The 21,283-nt window shown below is 30.8% G+C and overlaps 1 protein-coding gene across 1 annotated transcript; it reads right to left on the bottom strand.

The window, feature by feature from the left end:
* On the bottom strand, window positions 640–8,849 carry LOC109332939 (protein STRUBBELIG-RECEPTOR FAMILY 6-like). The gene is made up of 16 exons (XM_019568114.1): window positions 8,649–8,849; window positions 7,751–7,886; window positions 7,585–7,656; window positions 7,441–7,506; window positions 7,281–7,352; window positions 7,113–7,184; window positions 6,810–6,881; window positions 6,174–6,239; window positions 6,018–6,080; window positions 5,600–5,922; window positions 4,755–5,035; window positions 3,866–4,137; window positions 3,205–3,337; window positions 2,698–2,834; window positions 1,916–2,072; window positions 640–1,016 (listed from the first exon to the last, which is right to left on the bottom strand). The coding sequence occupies exons 1-16, from the start codon at window positions 8,743–8,745 to the stop codon at window positions 867–869; spliced, it is 2,169 nt and encodes a 722-aa protein (XP_019423659.1). The 5' UTR covers window positions 8,746–8,849; the 3' UTR covers window positions 640–866.

Below are 21,283 nucleotides of genomic sequence, written 5' to 3'. Positions count from 1 at the left end.
AATGGAATATTCCAAAGTTATCTTATAAGTATATTTCATGACTCTCAAACCTTCCGTTTTTATTCATCTTGCTTCAAAACTCACAAAAGGAGGATTAGTTTTCTTTCTACAAGTATTTGCCAAGTATCTTATGGGCATTGATAATAGATTCTGTGACCAATGTTTTGCAAAAGTATTTGTTTGGTGTATGTTGCTTAAAGCATCTGAACATATGAACATGACAACACTGCTGAGGAAACGAAGTTGGGATCAAACAAACGCTTTATGTAGGATTCTTGACAAAAATTGATTCTCTACATCAATTGTCAGAAAATGAACAAAAGTGTTTTTTTCCTGAAAGTTCCAATCTTTGTTTTTTCTTATTGGGCAAACATTTTTAGCAACTTATATAAATTAAGAGAGAAAAATGTATGTATAGTATAAAAGTTTTATACACCGCCAGTCTATCATCTACGATGTATTTTTAATTATTAGTGACTCTTCAAAAAAGTAATCATGTAGTGAGTGTGTATAAATTTTTACACTGACAATGCATAAATATTATACTTATGCATTAAACATTTTTAACATTTATATCTAAGACAATGATAATTTATTCATTATTCCAAATTATTAGGAACAAACTAAGGCAACCATAAATTAAATTGAGTTTCAACTTTGCAATGATTTAACTAATTAAATTTGATATATTACAAATGCAAGAACCAGCTCAAAACAACATAAGATACCAATTATCTAACTTGGTTAATCAAATGTGCACTCAATCTAACTCGGACAGAAATTTAGAGGGGTTAAAACAAAAGGAGGGAAAAAATAACTACATTTTCATGCAAGTCATTATCTTAATACAAAGATTTTGTTCCAATTTAGAAGTCTCTCAAGCTAGGTTCATCACTCCCTCGAGGGGTTCCTCCTTGATCAGATCCAAATGTTCTCTTGCTCATGTTTGCTCGCTGCACCAACCGAACAAGTGCTTGAACCACTTCTGACATAGGTGGTCGGAATTCAGGCTCCGACTGCCACCAAACAATTAGAATGCATTAACATATGCACATATTTGACTAAGGTAAATATATAGTGTATATATAAGCAAATATTGCATTTTGGGACCCAAGATATGTGGAAGTTGCATCCGGTACCGACCAATCCGAGTCGAGCAGGGAAAAACTGTTCAAGAGGAAAAGCTCTCCTAGCACCTATTTTCTCCATTCACAACATTACAACTAGGACCTTACTTAAGGGGAAGCTCCTTGCTAATTGAACAAGCATGCATTGGTTATAGCAAATAATTCTAACAAGGTGATTTTTTGTGGAAATATGTTACATATGAGAAATTTTACAAAATATGCACAAACAATGTCCAAAATATATGACACCAAGACACATGAACAAGGGTGTATTCAAAGTTGATTAGCTAATGTACACTGAGATCTCAACCTCACTTTATCTACTCAAGAGTGAATGCACTCTTACTTCCTCATTTTATACTTATTGCTCCTTTAGATGAGTCTTATCCTGTGTTTTTAATCTTTTCCATGTGCAACCAAAAATTGAAGAAAATATCTAGTCTAAGACCTTTCTTCCCCTTGACTTTCTAACAGTTACCCAACCATTTTCTCAAAGTTTCCTAAAGAGCCATTTCGGGGTGTCGGTTAAATGTTCGAGCGGACAAAATATAATTTTTTAAGCCAGTGAAGGACGGTCAGTGTTGGAAATGTGATTGACACTTTGAAATCTCAATAAATGGAGGGTCAATGCTTCCTAGGCTAACAACCATGTTAAAGGACTGTAACTGGAGTAGGCAATGTATGAGGTAGATACCTTCTTGAATTGGGAGACCCATTCAATAGTCCAAAAAAACACAAATAATTTACATTCTAATCACAAAACCAACATTTGGGGTGAAAGTTGATACCTGAACGCAAAGAGCAATAACATCAGCAAAACGAGAAAGAGATTTAACAGGGTATAACCCTTTCAGTGTAGGATCAACCATTTTAGACAATGCATCAATATCATGGAGTTGAGGTGTTGCCCATCTAACCAAAGACTGCTCCAATCTTGGCCTTGAGCTGTTAGAGAATGTTTAACATTCAGAATGAGAACATAATATTATGCATGTGTGTGTGTGACAGATTATTGTGATTTGTGAGAGGTGAGAGGTGAGAGAAATGCTTCTTCAACATTGGATCTTATTTAAAGGGTCAAAATTAAAAGATAAATGCATGTGACTCATTGTTCATGTGATCATTAAGTAGCATTATATATAGGGGAGTTAGGGACCATATAAAGTGAGAATAATTTGTATGAAAGAATATGTGGATGACATTGAACATTTGATCCTATTCAAGCAGTTAAGGTTAAAAGATAAATGTATATAACTTTTTAAATGGTCATGTGACGACTAAGCAACTTTTAGTATTGACCATGCATGTATGGTCATATGTTTGGCCGAGATTTATTGTCCTCACATTCTTAAAATGCAAACTTTTGTCACTTATATACATTCCCCTGTGTATATAAAAACAGTGTTGAACTTCAGAGGTTCATCTAAATTATGTCAAGACATCCATTTACCATAAATATTTCAATCGTTTTACTTTATAAATGCGATATTATATGTGCATAAATGTGCCAATAATCATTTGGGAACAAGTGAATGAAGAAACGTTGCAAAAAGGTGAGGCAATGATTCACCTGTCAAATGGTTTCCACCCACTGAGAAGCTCCAACATGACAACTCCAAAGCTATAGACATCACTTTTCAGGGTATACTGACCAGACAAAGCAACTTCAGGTGCATCATATCCAGATCCAATATTATGGTTCAATACCTGACCATGAGACACTGAGTTAGAGTTTTTAACAACTTTTTTAGTAAGCTTGATGTCAATGGGCAAAAGGGAAAGACTACATTGATTAAGAACATGTTCAATTTTCAACGCTAAATGCTAAATGGGCTAAATGCCATAAGTTACTGCATTCCGAATATGAAAATTCCTTGTGTAAATTATAGTTATGTTCATGTAGTTAAAATACCCTTAAAATTTATCATTAACCCTAAGCTTGTCTAAGTTAGTCATAACTAGGGAGAGTCTAAAAATATGTAGAAAACTAGCAACAGAACCAGAGCAAAACTATCTTTGCCAAACACAAATACATCCAATAACAAAAGCATAAAGTTCCGGTAACTTATAAAATCACCTGGTCTGCATTTGGAATATAGCTTGCTAATCCACTGCCTGAAAGATGAGGACTAAGCTCCGCATCAAGCAATATGTTGGCTGACTTAATATTCTTATGAACAACTGATGGCGAACAAACTTCATGTAGGTACCTAGAAAATTATAGTGAGTAAAGTCAGGACACCGAGTATTGAGGCAAACATTCAGATCAATGCTCGAAATCCAATCATATAACTAAAATATCTTAATCTAGAGTGAAGAAGCACTTTCCAATTTGATAATAGTTTATTGACTCAAATTGACGGTAGATCAAACTTAAAATCAAAAATCATATTTTATAGTCCCAAACTATTGCTTCTTGCTTTTATGTTTCCAAATTTGAACACTACATACAGTAATAAAATCCAGACATTTTTTTATATCAGGAAAACAAACAGCAACATACAAAGAGGGGAGGAAGCCGAGCAAAGTATATAAAGCAGGAAGGAAAATGGTAAAGGAAGGAGATAGAAAGAAGGAGCTAATAAATGAAAGGACAACTAGATTTATAAGGTTAAACTAATAATTTATAATGCAATGACTTAAAACTTCCTCACGAATGCAATACCAAAATCCTCTAATATGATTAGTCCAAAACTAACTTACTCTAACACAATCTGATTAGTCCAAAAAGAACTTACTCTAAAGCACGTGCAGTTCCCAAAGCAATCTTGACACGTGTATTCCATATCAATGGTTTACTATATTCATCTTCTAGGTGAAGGAAGTCATGCAGCGAACCATTTTTGTGAAACTCGTAGACTAAGAGATGCTGTCCATACTCTGAACAATAACCTACAAGCTCAGTCACATTTGGATGATGTAAATGGGAGATGTTTGAAACTATATCTGTAAAATCTTCAGACAAATTATTCGGAAGGACAGATGAGTCTATCTTCTTCACTGCAAGAACCTACAGAAAATTTTGAAACAAAATAACAAAGTCAAAACCATCAATAACTTTTCAACACATGCATGCCATAGATTCAAGGCTCCGTCTACTGTTGAAGAATTCATAATATTTATGGCGGTAGGCTATGCATGCAGTGTCTACTTGCACATGGATTTGTCAGTTTTCTTTGCTTTTGTTTTGTTTTTGTTTATTAGGGGAAGGGGTGTTGGAGGTGAAGAGAGAAGAGAGACAACATCGCTAACACGATCTTATGTGACATCATCAATGCATGCATTCATGTGCTTATGCATGGATACTACTCAGATTTGACCAACTTCATTGCATAGTACAAGTAAATGACACTATTTTAGAGATACCAAGGGTCTGTTTTGTTTGCAAGAACATTTTCTATTTCCATTGTCGCTGTCATTAACTACTATTACAAGTATGCCACCATGTTTTCATCTTGTTTCCTATTTTCAAAGATTTGTAGAGAAAACAGTGAAAATAACTTCTTTTTTTACTATGCCCATCTACATTCTACAAATCATACAAGGTGTCATGTAATTTTTTGTTTCCTAATATTTGCTGCCGGAATCATACAAAACGGAATTGCAACAATAATATTTGAGAAATACCTTCCCGTCATCAAATTGAGCACGGTAAACACGTCCAAAAGATCCCTCACCGACAAGGTGATCCACACTGAAGCTTCCAGTGGCAATCTGCAGATCGGCTATAGAGTATGATTTCAAATTTGCAGGAGCTGTTACAGTTTTCTTGACAACAACGGGCTTCTTTGACAATTCATTTTCATCAAATGATTTATGACGATCAATAGGTGGGGGTTTCAGATTTATCGAGGAAGAAGTATCAAACATCTTCGTGTCAATTACCGAGGAAGTTTGCAACTTCACTTCTGCATTATGACAGATATTAATGTGTTAATTTGGATAACAAAGTTGAACAGCAAAATACTTAACTGTTAAATGCTGAATTGTAATCATTAATTTTGTAAGGTCAAGATTGCTAACGAGAAAAGGACAGGCCAGTCTTTCATAACAAATAACAAATAGCAAATGAAAAAGAAAAGCCAGTCATTTTCAGAGTAGTGCAGTTTAGCATGATCAATTAGAGCAAAAATATTACAATATATTTCCTTAGTCTAGAAGCCATATAGATGTTTGTGCTCGTGTCAAGTATGTACCCCTTCCAGGACAATACCACTAAAGTAATTACTACTAATTGTCTTACAGAACAACTTACCCACCAAAATGATAAACGAAACTGCAAAAGTGATTTATCAGAAGGAAAATCAAGTACCAGTAAGTAAATAAAGATTGTTTCTACAAAAGTAGTGATCCTTCCAAGCACAAAACAAATAGAATATAAAATCATAAATGCTATGAATATGATAATTAAAAGTAACATAAAATAAGGGTGGTCTCATCATGAAAAAAACTTTAAATAGTATGCAAGATACCATGTTGTAGTTCATTTGAAGGAAGAGAAGCAAAGGGCTGATTGTCCAGCTTTTCTACATCTGAATATGACTTCTTGGATTTTCTTCTCTTCACCAGAAAGAACGCTACTATTGCCCCAATGACAACGATGGAGATCAAAATTCCAGCTATGCCACCACCTCCTATACCAGCCTTTTTACCCCTGTCACTTGTGCCACTGTCAGCTCCTGAGTGGCTGGTACTCCCACCATCATGTTTATGGTGTTGGTTACTTTTAGGCGCTGGAGGCGTCCCAGGAGGCGGCGGGGGTGCAGGTCCTGAGCTCCATGCATTACCACCGGTACTGTCATTTAATTCTTCCTAGTCTCAGTATTACAGAAACTTATAATAAAAAACCAGATTCTTAGTTATCAAATTGCAGACAACGGTAATGCTTACTGTAGGTTTATGTTTTGCAATTGTTCCGGTATCCATCCTGTAAAATGATTGTTTTCCACATTCCTAGAAGAAAAAACAATTGATTTTAAGTTCTTTTCTATGGAAATATATGAAAGGGTATGCAAGCTAACGCAATATGATACAACCGAGACGCACAGATCTTTAAGAGGCAGATTAGCAAGGATATCGATGGTGCCGGTGAACTGGTTGTTTTGCATATACCTGCACAAACATAAACCCATCAACATGGAATGCAATCAATACCATAAAAAGTAGAGTACACTGACACCTAAGTTTTAGTGAAATTACACAAATTACCCCTCACTTTTTTACACTTACACAAACCTCCCCTAATTTTTATATTTTGATTACACTAACCACCCCTGCATAAGAAATAAGTGTAATATTTTAAACAAAAAATGTGATAAACGCAATTAAGTTAAACAAAATATGATATATTGTGGAGACAAATCCAAATAATATATAAGTCAATATTTCTTTATTGTTTTTGGTTCGTTACACTATATTATATGAGCGATTTAAACAATATTTCTTTAGAATTGTTGATACATTTTGTAACAAAAAATAATAAAGATACATTGATTTGTATATTATTTGAACTTGTCTACACAATATATCATGTTTTGTTTAACTTAATTACATTTATCACATTTTGTGTAGGTGTAGAAAACTGAGGGATGGTTTGTGTAATTTCAGTAAAACTCAGGGGTTGTCAGTATAATTTACTCTAAAAAGTATTAACATAAAAACATCCATAACTTGGATATTTACATGGAAGTTATGTCTGGAAGCAAGCTCAAACTCTGTGGGAGGTCACCTGTCAAAGCATTGAAAGAGACATCCCTGCAACAAGTAAAAGAATCTCACACTTACAATGAAAAATGCCTTAACATGCAATCAGAATTGAGAAGCAATATTGTGAAACTATTACAGTGCACATACAAGATGATAACTAATCCAGAAAACTATCATAGAAAGATGAAAATGATCGATGTTTAATAGTTAAATTAACAATAAGTTGACAGCCATCTAGACCACTTTTTCTATGAAGCTGAATGGTAGAAAGAATCTCACAATGTGGAGAGGGTAGAAAGCCTTGAAAAGTCAAAACTCAGCCCTTGCTGGAACTCATTATGACCAAGATTCCTGCATTCTCAAAATAGAAACAAAATTATTCAAATTGCTTATCAAGGTGGTTGACAAGGTACAACGATGATAAAGTACAAGAAGGTGGCTACACACAGGTCCGTAAGAGAGGTCAAATCAGAAAAAGAGAAAGGGATATTCCCGGTGAGGTTATTATTAGCAAGATTTCTGCATACAAAAGAATTACATGTTAAAAGTTAAAATTGTAACACTAAAAGTAAAATAGACTGAAGAATACATTTATAAAGAAACATACAAGCGCTTCACATTTTGAGGGAAATCGTACGGTATGGTGCCTCCAAGATTGTTGTTACTCAAGTCTCTGCAAAAAATTACAAAGTCGTGAAATATAGTAATGTGTCGGAAACTGCATATGTAATGAATGAGTTATTAATCTTACAGGTTGGTGAGAGATGTCAAGGGTTTTAATCCGTAAGGCAATGTTCCAGTCAGTCCAAGATTAGATAAGTTACTGATAGAAAAACATAAAGCATATTAATTAGAAATCAGTACCAAAATCAAGTATGACAAAATGATACAAAGTGAAGAGGAGAGTGAGAATGTACATCTCGGTAACTCGGTTAACCGAGCACGTAATTCCTTTCCAATACTGTCCACATGGATCATCACCATTACCATTAGAAGGCCAACCTAACTGGGGTGCCGAGTTCAGACCTTGAAACAAAATCCTTATAGAAGCAGCTGCAGCAAACACTCAGAAAATACATATTTAGAAAGCCATATGTTAATGGAAATTCAATTTCTAAAAGGTTATGACTTGTTTGAACCATCACTCCATGAATAAGTTGATGCTTAGTCTTGAATCTGAATTCAGAAAAATGTTCACCAATAATGAAGATAGGCTTTGGCTTTGGAACCATGGTAGATTTCATCTTAATACCAATTGACATTAAGTGGAGTTGCACAACAGCTATGTAGCTCAAACACACAAAAAAAACTTATTTGTGCATTCAGATTAAAAAGTAACAACTAGAATTGATGAGAGCCACTTAATAGATCAGCTGAAAAATTTCTCATTGTTTCAGGATCCCGAAGAAATAAACAAACTTGGGTACATAACATATCAAATCAAACTAAGCTGCTAAAAGAGTTTCTCAGAACAGATTAATTAGTTTTTTAAAACAACAGTAGGGGAAAAAGCTATTAGAATCTTGGAATTCAAGAATTACCAGTGAAGTAACTCATATCCGACTAGTGGAAAGTTTATAAGTGGAAAATACCATTTAAACCATTGTCAAGGTTTTGGTTGAAGACATAATGTCTCAGTATAGCTCTTCACTATTCCTCGGTTGTTGGAGGCTTATCGGTCGCGGTATTAACCAACAAAAGCAACTTAACAAGTGTGTTTTATTTTTTAGCTAAGACAACCACACAATGCAATATATCCAAAGCAAGAAAGTAACAAACACATAATAAGAGAGTGAAGTGAAAGAAGACACTAACCATCATTTGGATCTGTATCACCATTGACAGCAATGGTCATCCAAAGAAGAATGCAAGTACTGATGAACAGCACCACCACCCTTCCACCTTCTTCCATGTCAAAAATTCTTCCTACCCAAAAAGCTAAAAGGAATTTGCAGTAACCCCTTTATGCAAAGTTTCAATTTTTCTAATGATTTTTATTATGGGTTTATGCAATATCCACCACCATAGCCAAGGAAAAAAGCTGGCTAGCACGAATTGCCGGAAGAATCCAAAGCCACAAAAATTTTATTTACTTTATGATATCACGCACTATTATTATGATTTACTAAAGAACTATTATTGTTTAATAATAAGTGTTCTCCTTTTGTAGTGGTCTGAATGAGGAAGGAAAAGATTATCTTATAAAGTTGGTTCTCTAATGTGTGGTGACTATCATATCACATTTTGAATCATATCAAATTATTAAGAGTATAATAACTATAAAATATCATTATAAAGATTTATACACAGTATATCATATATTATTTTATTTGTGATACTAATATTTAAAAGTCAATAACAATTAAGAATGAATGATGTAATCACAATATAAAATAACTATTACACCATACATCTTTTTCTCAATTATTAATCATATCTTTTTTGGATTTTTCCTTCCCTTAATTCATTGAACTAATTTATGTAGCTTTCATAATGTACATATATGAATGACACGTGTTTTAGTTTTCCCGACAATGATTATTGATTATTACAAAAGGAAAAAAAGAGGGCACTAAATATATTTTTATATTTCTAGGATAGGCTTTTCTAAATATAAATAGAAAGTGAGAATCACAATCACCTGAAAAAATATAGAAACAATAATAAAAAATCGAGGGATAAAAATTGTATGCAGCCATTCATAATTTGTTTCACTTATAAACCTTAATCTTTTAATAGAAAGAATTATAAGAAAATTATTCATAGTTGTAACAATACAAATACATACTTTATCTTCTATTTGGATCCTACAAAAATAAATTTATTTTTAAACGAAATAAGTAATAATTTATTTTTTTGTACCAAAAAACATCATTTAATGATTAAATCCTTTCTCACATGAATAAGTATATTTTACCTATATAGTTTAGAGATAATGAATTCAAAATTATTTTTAATCAATAAAGTGTTTGTTTAATAGTGTAAGATTATGTTAGATACTGGGATGACCAAAAATATTAAATATTCAATTCATGATAGTGACATTTATTTAGAGAAACACTTGTGTGTCCAAAAGAATTAATTTATTACCTTTTAGGTAAAAACATATGCACCAAAAAAAAATTATTTATTTTTTATTTGTATATATTAGTTAATAAACTAGAACATGTGAATGTGCCTTTCATGCCAATGGCTAAACTGAACCTGTAAGTCAAAGAAAACAATCAATCACTTAAAATGACAGTCAAGGAAAAATGTTTTAATATAAAATATGTGAAATTTATAATTTTAATAAAAGTTTAATATTTATGCACTTAATAGTATGATAATATCTTTTATCTCAAAAAGCAATAATTGATCAAAAGAATATTTACTTATTAAAATTTTAACTTAAATATATTTTTCAATCAATCCCAAGTGAGTAATAGGCTAATAAAAATGTAGTATAATTTTTCAATCATTTCTCCTTAATTATATAATAAATTTTTTTTATGAAACTAATATAACATTATAATTCTTAAATAAAAATAATATGAACTAAGGGTCATTGTTATATACAATATAAAAAACTTTTCATAATGTTATTTTTACGCATACAGGAAAATAACGGAAAGAGACCTTTCAACTAATAGCATTCTTTCTGTCTAACTCCTTTTTTTTCTCCTTTTTCTGCACGTAAATAGTGAGTAATGAAAGTGGTGTCAATAATTACAAAAGTGTGGGGCTATAGATTCTGGTATGATAAATTAATAGACTGTAATATAGATAAAGTTTCTGGTATGATAATGCATATAGTTTTTCTCAAATTAATAATGGAGAAATAATGTACTTGGGGGTGCAATGAAGTGAAGTCAGGCCAAATAAATGTGTTATAAGGTTAAAAATAATCTCTAACTTATAACTTATATATATATATATATAAATATAAAGATATTCATTTATATCTAATTTAAGTTATACATAATCTCATATATTCATTTTTTTATATCTAACAAACCAAATGAGTGATGAGAGAGAAAAAGATAAATCTTAAATATTTTTTAAGTTTCACTCATTTGACCCATTAGATCTAAGAAAATAAATAATTGAGATTAAGTATAACTAGCGTAACTTAAATTGGGTATAAACGAATATATATATATATATATATATATATATATCATTGATTATCTCTATAGGGAAGATGAGTGCAATAATTTTAAAGTAATGAGTGTAATTAAGTTAAACTTAAATGATTGTCAGTGTAATTTACTATTAATTAATTGTACATTAATTAAGATGAATTGATCATTTGTAAATTTGCATATATAATATCTATACTATATATAAAGCCAAAACTTGAAATAACTTCCCTCATAGAGTAATTTTCATTTCTTATATTGCTCTTAACATTATTTCATTTTTACAAAAAAAACTATATAATCCTAAGCAACTACCACCAATACATTAATTAATCATATATCTCACCTTAAATTTAACATTATCATAAACACAAAAAGTATAATATAAAATACACCGAACACAACAAATACATTTTAATTCAAAAAATGAAATATATAAAAATTGAATATGTAGTATTACAAAGTATTCACCGGCAGGCACGAAGTTCCTGTACACACTAGTGACAATAAAATCAATTTTCTCGTTTCTATATTTAAACATCATCTCTTGAGAATTATTAATGTGTTTTGCAATGTGTCATCATCTAAGGAATTGTGACAAGATAAGTTTTGGCATATACTAAATTATTATTAAATATGACAATGTCATTTCTTATAAAATGTAATTCAACTTTCAGTTATCAAACAATCATTTAAGTAATAAGATAAGGTCAAATGTTTTTTTTGTAATAATGACATTTTAATATAAAAATACATCATTCCAACATTATTTACATTAATCTAAGTTTTTAATATAAAATATAATTTTTTTATTTGATTTTGAGTTGTCTACCTTATCATTACTCATCTCCAATAAATCTTAAACTAATGATAACAAAATGACGATTCATGCACTATTATTTCTTTTAAGAGTTTAAAATATGTGCACAGACATTATAAAGTTTTTTGTATTGTTAGCATATCATTCACCGTTAATTTGTATTACTTCTGTTTGACACTCAATGATGATTAATAAATCAATGGTGGATAATTTTCTGACAGTGTAAAAAACACTTACAATGCTGGTGTATACATATTAAATCATTCTTTTAAATCATTATTACTTCTACCTTTATATCATTAGCAACAAATAATTTAAATATTTGGTATAAAAAGGGAATGATGGTTTATGCAATTTCGCTAAAAGTCAGTAGAGGTTAAATAATTTACTCAAAAATTAAATAATTTACTCTAAAATTAATTACCTTTGCAATTTTCTATTACTATTTTTAATTCAAAAATTTCTCATATATCACTTGATGAATAATGATTGCAATTATTTGTATGTTTTTATTAACACAAAGAAATCAAGTATATTTCCTTAACATGTTGAAATTAGTTAAAAAAAATTATAAGTCATATTAGGAAAAGATGAGAGTTTTTATTGAGTAAAGACATTATATCGCTCAAGTAATACATTGATAAAAGGATATTGAATCCTAACGATTGATTCTTTCAAAGTAACTTTTAGTTTGTCGCCAATAAACTCAAAGAAATTGGATTAAAGGTGTGATGATTTATTTTGAATAAATAGCATTTGGTTAAAATAGAGGATTAAACATGGTCAGAAGTAAAAGATCAAATGTTTGATTTCTCCGATCGACACTTATTATAAGGACAAATATAAACTTCGAAAGAAATTAGTTTATTAGTTAAAAGTGAAAGAATACTTGAACGCATAATTTTAAATACCTGAGCACAACCCCCATATGTTGGTCATGCCTAGGTGCATGGGTACAATTTACCTCCGCCTAACATGTTATAATGAAACCCAAATCTTATATACTAAAAGTTTTTTGTCTTTATATCAATCCAATAGGATTTTGTGTCGTAATAAATAATATACCTCAATTAATTTTTCATTAATTGTCATACTAATACATTTAGGTATTTGACAAAACATCATTGGATTGGTATAGAGACATATAAAACTTTTTGTATAGAAGATTTCGATCAGTTATAACGAGCCCAGGTGCTACAATTTTCGGTTATAGAGCACATGCTACTACATTTTTGGATAGGATGTTTCTTCTCTACCCCATAACCAATTTTAGTGAGTCAATAGTGGACTTCTATGATGGAGTTCCTCTTTTATATGATAAAGAGATTGGGTTTCTGTCACAAATCGAGGATGAAGATTGAAAGCTTACTTCAGGTAAACTCAGTCTCCATTTTGGTTAATGGAAGTCCTACCAAAAAGTTCTCTATGGTAAGAGGTTTGGGGCAAGGTGAGCCTTTAGCTCCTTATCTTTTTTCTTATTGTTGTTGAAGGTCTTAGTTGCATTATGAGAGTGACTGTGTTAAAGAATATTTATTCAAGATACAAGGTTGGTAACTATGAAAAAGCAACAAGCAAGCTCTGCCACCCGCCTTTATCGTCAAATTAATATGTGGAATTTAAGGGAAGAATTTGATTTCCCCCGCTATCTCTGAACACAAAACGAGGGTTTCAATCGTTATAGGACTTGACCAAACATCTCACGACACGAGCTGAGAGGGGGAGAAGAAAGATATGACAGCAAAGTTGAATGTTCACTTATTCACAAGATTCCAAAGCATGCTAGAAGACGTTCCACAAAAGCATTATTTCATCTTGTTCCTTGAGAAATTGAGGAAGTGGAATTGGAATCGGATAATAAGCGTCAGCTTTCTTACTTCCAATGCACGATTTCTCCCTTGTAGTCGTTACACGATCTGATTCAATTCAACAACATCAGTGGTATCATCTACAAATGAAGCTGCATAAATTGTATCATCTACTGAGTCAGCGATATCCAACTTGACTTTAATCCCTATTTCTCATCTTCAGTCGGATGATACCCTTCTGATTGGAGATAATTCTGAACATAATATTATGGTGTTGAAAAGTATTCTTAAATACTTTGAATTGACATATGGGTCGAAAATTAATTTCTGTAAAAGTTGCTTCATGGGTCTTAACTCGAGTCATGACTTTGTCATGAAGGTAGTGGATAACTTGTATTGTGTTGTTGGCTTCATTATATTCAATTTCTTGAGAATTCCTCGGGTGCAAATCTCAAAAGGCTTTTTGCTTGGTCTCATATCATTAATTAGTTCCAAATGAATCTCTCTTTTTGGAAGCACAAGCTCATCTCCTTTGATGGTAGGGTAAGTCTCTTTAAGTCGGTATTGTGTTTTTTGCCTATCCATTTTCTTTTCATTCTATAAAACCCTGATTTATGTTATAAATGTGATTGACAAAATTCATAGACGTTTCCTTTGGGCGAAGGGAAAGCGAGAAAAGGGATTCACTGGGTGAGATGAGAGAAAGTGTGTAGACCTAGAGAGGAAGGTGGTCTTGGGATTAAAATTTTAGTCTTGTTTAACTTAGCCTTGTTAGGTAAGTGAAGATGGAAATTGTTAGTGAAGGTAATGGTTTCATTATAACATGTTAGGCAGAGGTTGGGTGAATAATGGTTTCATTATAACCATATGGAAATGGTTTTGAAGGTGTACATGAGACGCTGATTTAGATCGCTTTAGAAAGGGCTCTTCTTGGTGGAGAGAATTAGGGTCTCTTAGTCAAACAAATGAAGGAATGGGCTGTGGTTGTGTGAATACCGGTATTTGTAGATCTTTAGGTAGTGGCTCCTATGTTCATTTTTAGACTAACTTGTGGGTTGGGAGTGAAACTCTAAAAAAAAATCCCAAACTGTTTGAAGTGGCTCTAGATAAATAGGCAACTATTGATTCCTTAGGTGTTTGGAGTAATGGGGTTTAGTTGTGGAAATTAAGATGGAGGAGGAACTTGTTCACTTGGGAGGAAGAGGAATGTGAAGAGCTTCCCAGCCACCTCCATGATTATACACCTAAACAACATATTGATGACTCATGGATTTGAATTCATGATACAACTAGACAATACATGGTGATGAATGCTTATCAAACTGTTGGTGCAGCGGAAGCGAACGTTATGTAGCGTTGCCCACAAACAATCAAATAAAGTGCATAGAATAAATAGAAGAGAAGAAACAAGAGAGTTTGGTAACGGGGTTCGACCAATTGTGTCTACGTCCTCGGGAGCGCTGAGCGGCTACTAAGAGACCTGAGTCCAATATATAACATTAATATTTTACTCTATTATAATGCTAGGCAATGTGAGATTTCATATAACAATATATTTCAAACAACCCAACAATCTCCACCTTGATTGAAATAGACGAATATCTCGCTCCTTAAGAAATCTACATAAGAATCTCCACTTTAGCAAATATATGACTCCACCTTACCCAATGCCTAATTCTTTTTAACTACTCCCATATAACATAGACCTTCTGAGTATCCTTGACGATGTTACCAAGAGCCTAACTCTCTAAACTTGTAGTGCAACTTCTCATACTGTCATCAAATAGAACACGCCTCCTAGCCACATATTTCTAGGAAATCTTTCGATATATTGGAACTTCCACACAAAAGTTCACCAACAATCGTCCTCTTCAATACTCAGTCAAATTGAACCTTGGAGCTTTCTTGGAAAGCCTCAACCACTGCCACCATTGTCTACTCCGACAATCCTAGTTCAGAAGAACTATCATACTCCACCATAAGGAGTATACCCACAGACAATCAAATAAAGTGCATAGAAAAAATATAAGAGAATAAACAAGAGAATTTGGTAACGGGGTTCAGCCAATTGTGCCTACGTCCCCGGGAGCGCTGAGCGGCTACCAAGATATTATTAGAGAATAAGGATTACAAACCCTAACACACTCATGGGCTCACCTGCCCATGAGTATTTCTATTTGTGCTTATATATGGTTCACATTATAACAAGAGACATGAGTTCAATATATAACATTGATTACATTACTCTATTCTAATGCTAGATAATGTGAGATTTCATATAATAATATATTTCAAACATCTCCAACACAAACTATACAAAAGGTGGAAGGGGGCAACAAACATGTCTTCTTCATAAGACTTTGGACCTGTTCAACAATGATGAGACGCCTAGTGTGGAAAATTGTCTTTGATGTGATCCCAACTAAAGTAAATCTTGCTCATAGAGGTGAATAAATAATCAACATCACCTTCTTTGTTCTCTTTGTGGTGAGGTGGAAGAATATACTAATCATTTATTTTTCACATGTTTTGTTTCATATCTTATTTGACAAAGACTTTACTTTAGTTTTGGTTTCTCTTCTATTATTCATAACGATGTCAAGTCTCTTTTTCAATCCATGAAAACATTATAAGGTTGGAGAACAAGAATAAAAAATTGTGGTGACTCTTTGGTTTGTCACAATTTGAATTATTTGGCACATTAGGAATAAAATTATTTTTTACAATAAGAGGTTTCATATTGATGAGATGATAGACTTTATTTTCTTACACTCTTGAAGCCTTACAATTCTCGCTTTCTTTTCTTCTCTTTTTCATTTGTAGAATGAGTGGTTAACTCCTCAAATTGTTTTTCTCTTTGTTAATTTTAAGAATTATGTGGATATGAATAGCACTTGTTACTTAATTTCTTTATATGTTGATTAATAAAGATTTTATTATTGATGGAAAAAATAATGTACTCCTATGTTTTGGACCTTCTGAATCCAAATTGGGTACCCTTAATTTCATTTTTGACATCATTTGTGGGGCGTTGAGGTGCTCAAATTGACGCCTTTCAGGTTTTTTTAATGCTTTTAAGTGTCATTAATTGATCTTTGCTTTTTCCATGTTATCGAGAAAGACTTGTATGAAGACGAAACTATGTAAAGACAACTAATAATATATTAACAACACATTAATATTTTAATTCTAATTAAATTAAATCTTAAATGATAGTATCAAAAATTATAAAATATATTTATCTCTAAATATTATGTGTTATGATATTCGTTTCCATGCAAGTTTTTCTAGTATGTCATCCTATGTTTTTTATAAAACCAAGTAAATCGTTGAATATTTTATATTTAATAAATTTGTTATTATTTTTTCCTATTTCACCCTTCCTAATTCTTCCCTCCATTTTACTTTACCATTATTTATTTTTTCTCTGCACAATAATAAACTATCATGTCTTAAAGAATGTCTTATGTTCTCACCTACTACAAAAGATATCTAAAATTTGTTGGTACAACAAGGATTTTTTGTGTGTATGCCTAATATATATGTGATATTTAAGACTAAGTTAATTTCATTTCGGTTAATATTAAAAGCACAACATAAGAGCTACGGAAGAACTAATTAATCAATCTTTTTGGGTGCACATTCAAACATAAATTATTACATGAGCACTTAGTTTATCTCTATCTCTGGTTTTTAAGAGAGCAATTCTAATGGATGGTGTTCTTTCATTCTTAAGCCATAAGCACCAATTCCTATTTTTTGCCATGTTTTGAGTGGTTCTGCAAAGAAACACGTATTGATTTAATCAATAGTTTTCTTGGTGTTTATGTTTCAGATGGATTCCACGGATAAAAAAATTCGTGATGAAATAAAATATGAGATGTGCTTTTGATGGATACTTAAATTATAGAAAGTGTAAAAAAATATAGGAAAAATGTGAAACCCACTAAAGCAATTGAAGTGAATGAATATCATGAATTTGAATTGCTGTATTTATTCTACGAGAGGATATCTTAAAGAAAAAACTATTTCCTCTTTATCATAATACCACACAATATTTAAAATATTCAGCTAATATTTGATTCCATCCCAACAACTTCCAAAAATCACACAATCAGTTTATATATGTTGTAGACTTTCTTTTCTTTATGTAATAATCCACCTAATTTTGAAAGAATTATAAGGAATAGTGATGCCAATGCACTTGGATGTAATAAACAGAATACTAAAAACATCAAATATAAATTATGAACAATATAATAATATTATATAAAACTCATATATTCTGATAACATATTTTTTTCCTCATATTAAATTGTGAAATGATCACATGAAGAAATAGGGGTGTAAAAATTCGGTTTGGTTTGGCTTTTGGCATATTTTAGTGACCGAACTGATCAAAAATATATGGGTTGATTCTGCTCAATTAATCGCAAATTCAACTATAAGAACCGAACTGAACCGCTCTTAATGGTTCAGTTCGGTTCCACGGTTTTTCCATTTACTTTTTTTATAAAAAATCTTGCATCAATTGAAAATTCAAAATGTATTACAATATTACAAGATATATTGTTTATCCATAAAAGGATAAACATTACTACTATTATTATAAAAAATTATGAATTATATATAACAATACAACTCATGATTAGTAACATATATATCAATTAGTAAAATATATAATAGTTACATTTATAACCTTACATTTCATAATTAGTAATTCATGTAACAATACATATATAACAATATATGTATATGTTAGTTTCAAACTCAATATCACATAAGTTGGAAAACATGTTCCAAATCATAATATACTAGAAACAATTTAGTAACTAATAATATATATATAATATTAATTTAATAAACATTTAGTAACATATATAACACTACAATTCACACAAAAATTGATAATTTAAGCTAGAAAATTGATTAAAGAATTTAAACAATGATAAAACATTATTCCTTAATCCCTAATATATATTTCTTTAATATGCGGTTCAGTTCAGTTCCAACGGTTCCTAAATTTCTAAAACCATAAACCCAACCGAAAATAAACAGTTCCTTAAAAAAATAACCGAACCAAACCGGAAAACTGAACTGAATTCTTCCTTCCCTATCTAGCATCTACACACTGATTGGCTTATTGACAAGGACAACAAAAGTTGAATTAACTAAAATATGTACCATGTATATAACCTTAGTTTTCTTGAAAGATGTAACAACTAGATTTGTGTGGGTAGCATGGGAAGTGGGAACAACATATAGTGGGTCCCATGCCACATGACATAGTATAACATATGTGTAATTTCATATAATAAAAAATGTAAAAAATTATTAATTATACGAGCAATTCTTTTGGAGTATACTAACATACATGCCCTAGCCAAGAGGAAGGAGAACGAGTACTAGATGGGAGACTATTATGAAATATTAATAATAAAAACACATATAATGTCCAATTATTTATAATGATAATATATTTTACCCATAAATTAATTAAAAATAACACTCAATTCTAAAATATTGAAAAGGAATCTGACTCCAACAAAGAGTCATTCAGCCATGGACATGCAGTAAAAAGCCTCCACAAACATATGGTGAACTAACCAAGCTAAGCGACACATTTTGATATATATAATATTAGAGTAAAAATATATGTATTTACAATGTAAGAATTTTTTATAATATTATTATATAATTTATTATTCAAGTTGGTGTATTATTGGCCATTAAGTATAATATATAAATGGTATGAATGATATAGTTTTTATACATAAATTTTTACTCCTAATATTATTCACATATAAAGTGATGGAATCAAGATATAGGGGTTGGATTTGCAAATTGGACATGACCCCAACACTATTTAACTAAAACTAAGATCTCACTTCAATAGTTATCTTAAAGCTCTACATTATCAAATATTTCATTGTTAAAAATCATATCAATATAATCGGGTAAAAATTAAATTTTCATTATTTAATTTCCTTTCTAAAGTGTGATCTAATTAACAAATAATTCCAAGGAGATAGTTAGAATACCGATTGTATAAAAAATGGGTTTTGTTCAAAAACAAAAAGGGTTTGTCACCTCAATCCCTTGGAAATGAGATAAGAATTTGGAAATATAATTTTTTTATTTACAATGTCACACAAAAAAGAAACTATTTTAAATAATGAAAATCAATGTTGCCTAACTGTATTGATTTCATTAATATACATGACAAAAACATATAATCAGGATATATATCATCATAATATAATTAAGAGGAAAAAATATATACATTATTAACTGTATATAAGTTTTATATACACTGTCATTATTATAAATAAATATATAATTTATTGATTATGTATAAATATTTACACAAAAATGCATAAATAATACACTCTATAATTAGTGATAGGGTTGTCTTAAGTTGCAAGAAAAGTATTTATTTTTCCTCTTGGAAGAAGCAAAGCAACGGATATTTCTCGAAAAAGAGAAAAAGGAATCCACACTCCACACATATATCCAAATCTAAAGCAAAAAACAAGAGAAACAGTAATATTCCATGTATTCTGGTTCATACATAACTAACCATGTTACTTAGTTAACCACCTGCATTATTTTTCTCAATCACACGTATTCTCAAACATATCCCAACAAATGAGATTACATAACTCATATTACCTTTTTCTATTTTCTATTGTTATCAAAGTTTTTTTTTGTTGAGCTTATTTCTATTTACGAAAATAAATATCAATGGGTGTCCAAATAGTAATGGTAGAAGAGAAATATAATATTCTCCTAATGCTATAAATACCATTTTCATATTCATTTGAGTACATTTCCCCTCATATGGGTAGTGTGTTACACATTTCATCTTTAAGTTGTAGGATGATTCATAATCCAAAATAATAAAGTATAAAATTTATCACAATGTGAAGATTTTCTACATCAATACATTGTATATTATTATTATATACTTCATAATATTTATGTGTGAAGATTTTCTTCACCGTCAAGCAAAAGCAATATACTATGGATAAAATTGTTATAGGTTTGAAGAATGTTGCGTGACAGTAAGTTAAACAATCACTTCTACTTCTAAAAAACCAAATTTAGATAATAGAATAAATTATCTCTACATAAGTTATTTTTTACATTCACTAAAATTATGACATTGTCTTATTTATTCATTTTCCATAGAAGTATTTCTAAAACTAAACAAAATAGTACATATATTATATTTTTATTAGTTGAAGAAGATAATTTATCTCCTGGAATGTGTAGACATTTTATTCTATTTGATGATGGGTGTGCACACAAAATAAAGTTATCTGATAATCCTTGAACATTTTCATGCAAGACAATTTTCTCTCATATTTTCATTGGGCAATTAATTTTTATCCTTACAATGTTTGGGATTATTTAATTATTTTGTAAGAATCAAATTACCCTACAGAACATGTTTTAAAGGAATAATACATAATATGTATTAAATAGTATATATACATATTATATTCAACAACCTAGTGTTATTACACCGTACAGGTTATGGAAAGGGCTGAAATGATGATTTGTTAATTAAACTATATAATATAAATGTAAAATATTGATAAATAAAGTTATAATTACTTTTATTTATGTCACTTATTAAAAATAAAATATGAAAATCTACAATATACATTGATTTAGAGGTAGTTGTTTACTTATGTTTTT

Source organism: Lupinus angustifolius, chromosome LG02 (genome assembly GCF_001865875.1).
Source record: "Lupinus angustifolius cultivar Tanjil chromosome LG02, LupAngTanjil_v1.0, whole genome shotgun sequence".
NCBI lineage: Eukaryota > Viridiplantae > Streptophyta > Magnoliopsida > Fabales > Fabaceae > Lupinus > Lupinus angustifolius.
The sequence above is the reverse complement of the archived record's forward strand: the minus strand, read 5'-3'. Positions and strand labels throughout refer to the sequence as shown.

Coding starts and splice junctions, on each gene's coding strand:
- LOC109332939 (XM_019568114.1), bottom strand. CDS start 8,745: ATGGAAGAAGGTGGAAGGGTGGTGGTGCTGTTCATCAGTACTTGCATT. Junction 7,353..7,440: donor CCTCAAAATGTGAAGCGCTT/GTATGTTTCTTT, acceptor TTTTGTATGCAG/AAATCTTGCTAATAATAACC. Junction 5,036..5,599: donor TTCAAATGAACTACAACATG/GTATCTTGCATA, acceptor GTCATAATGCAG/AAGTGAAGTTGCAAACTTCC.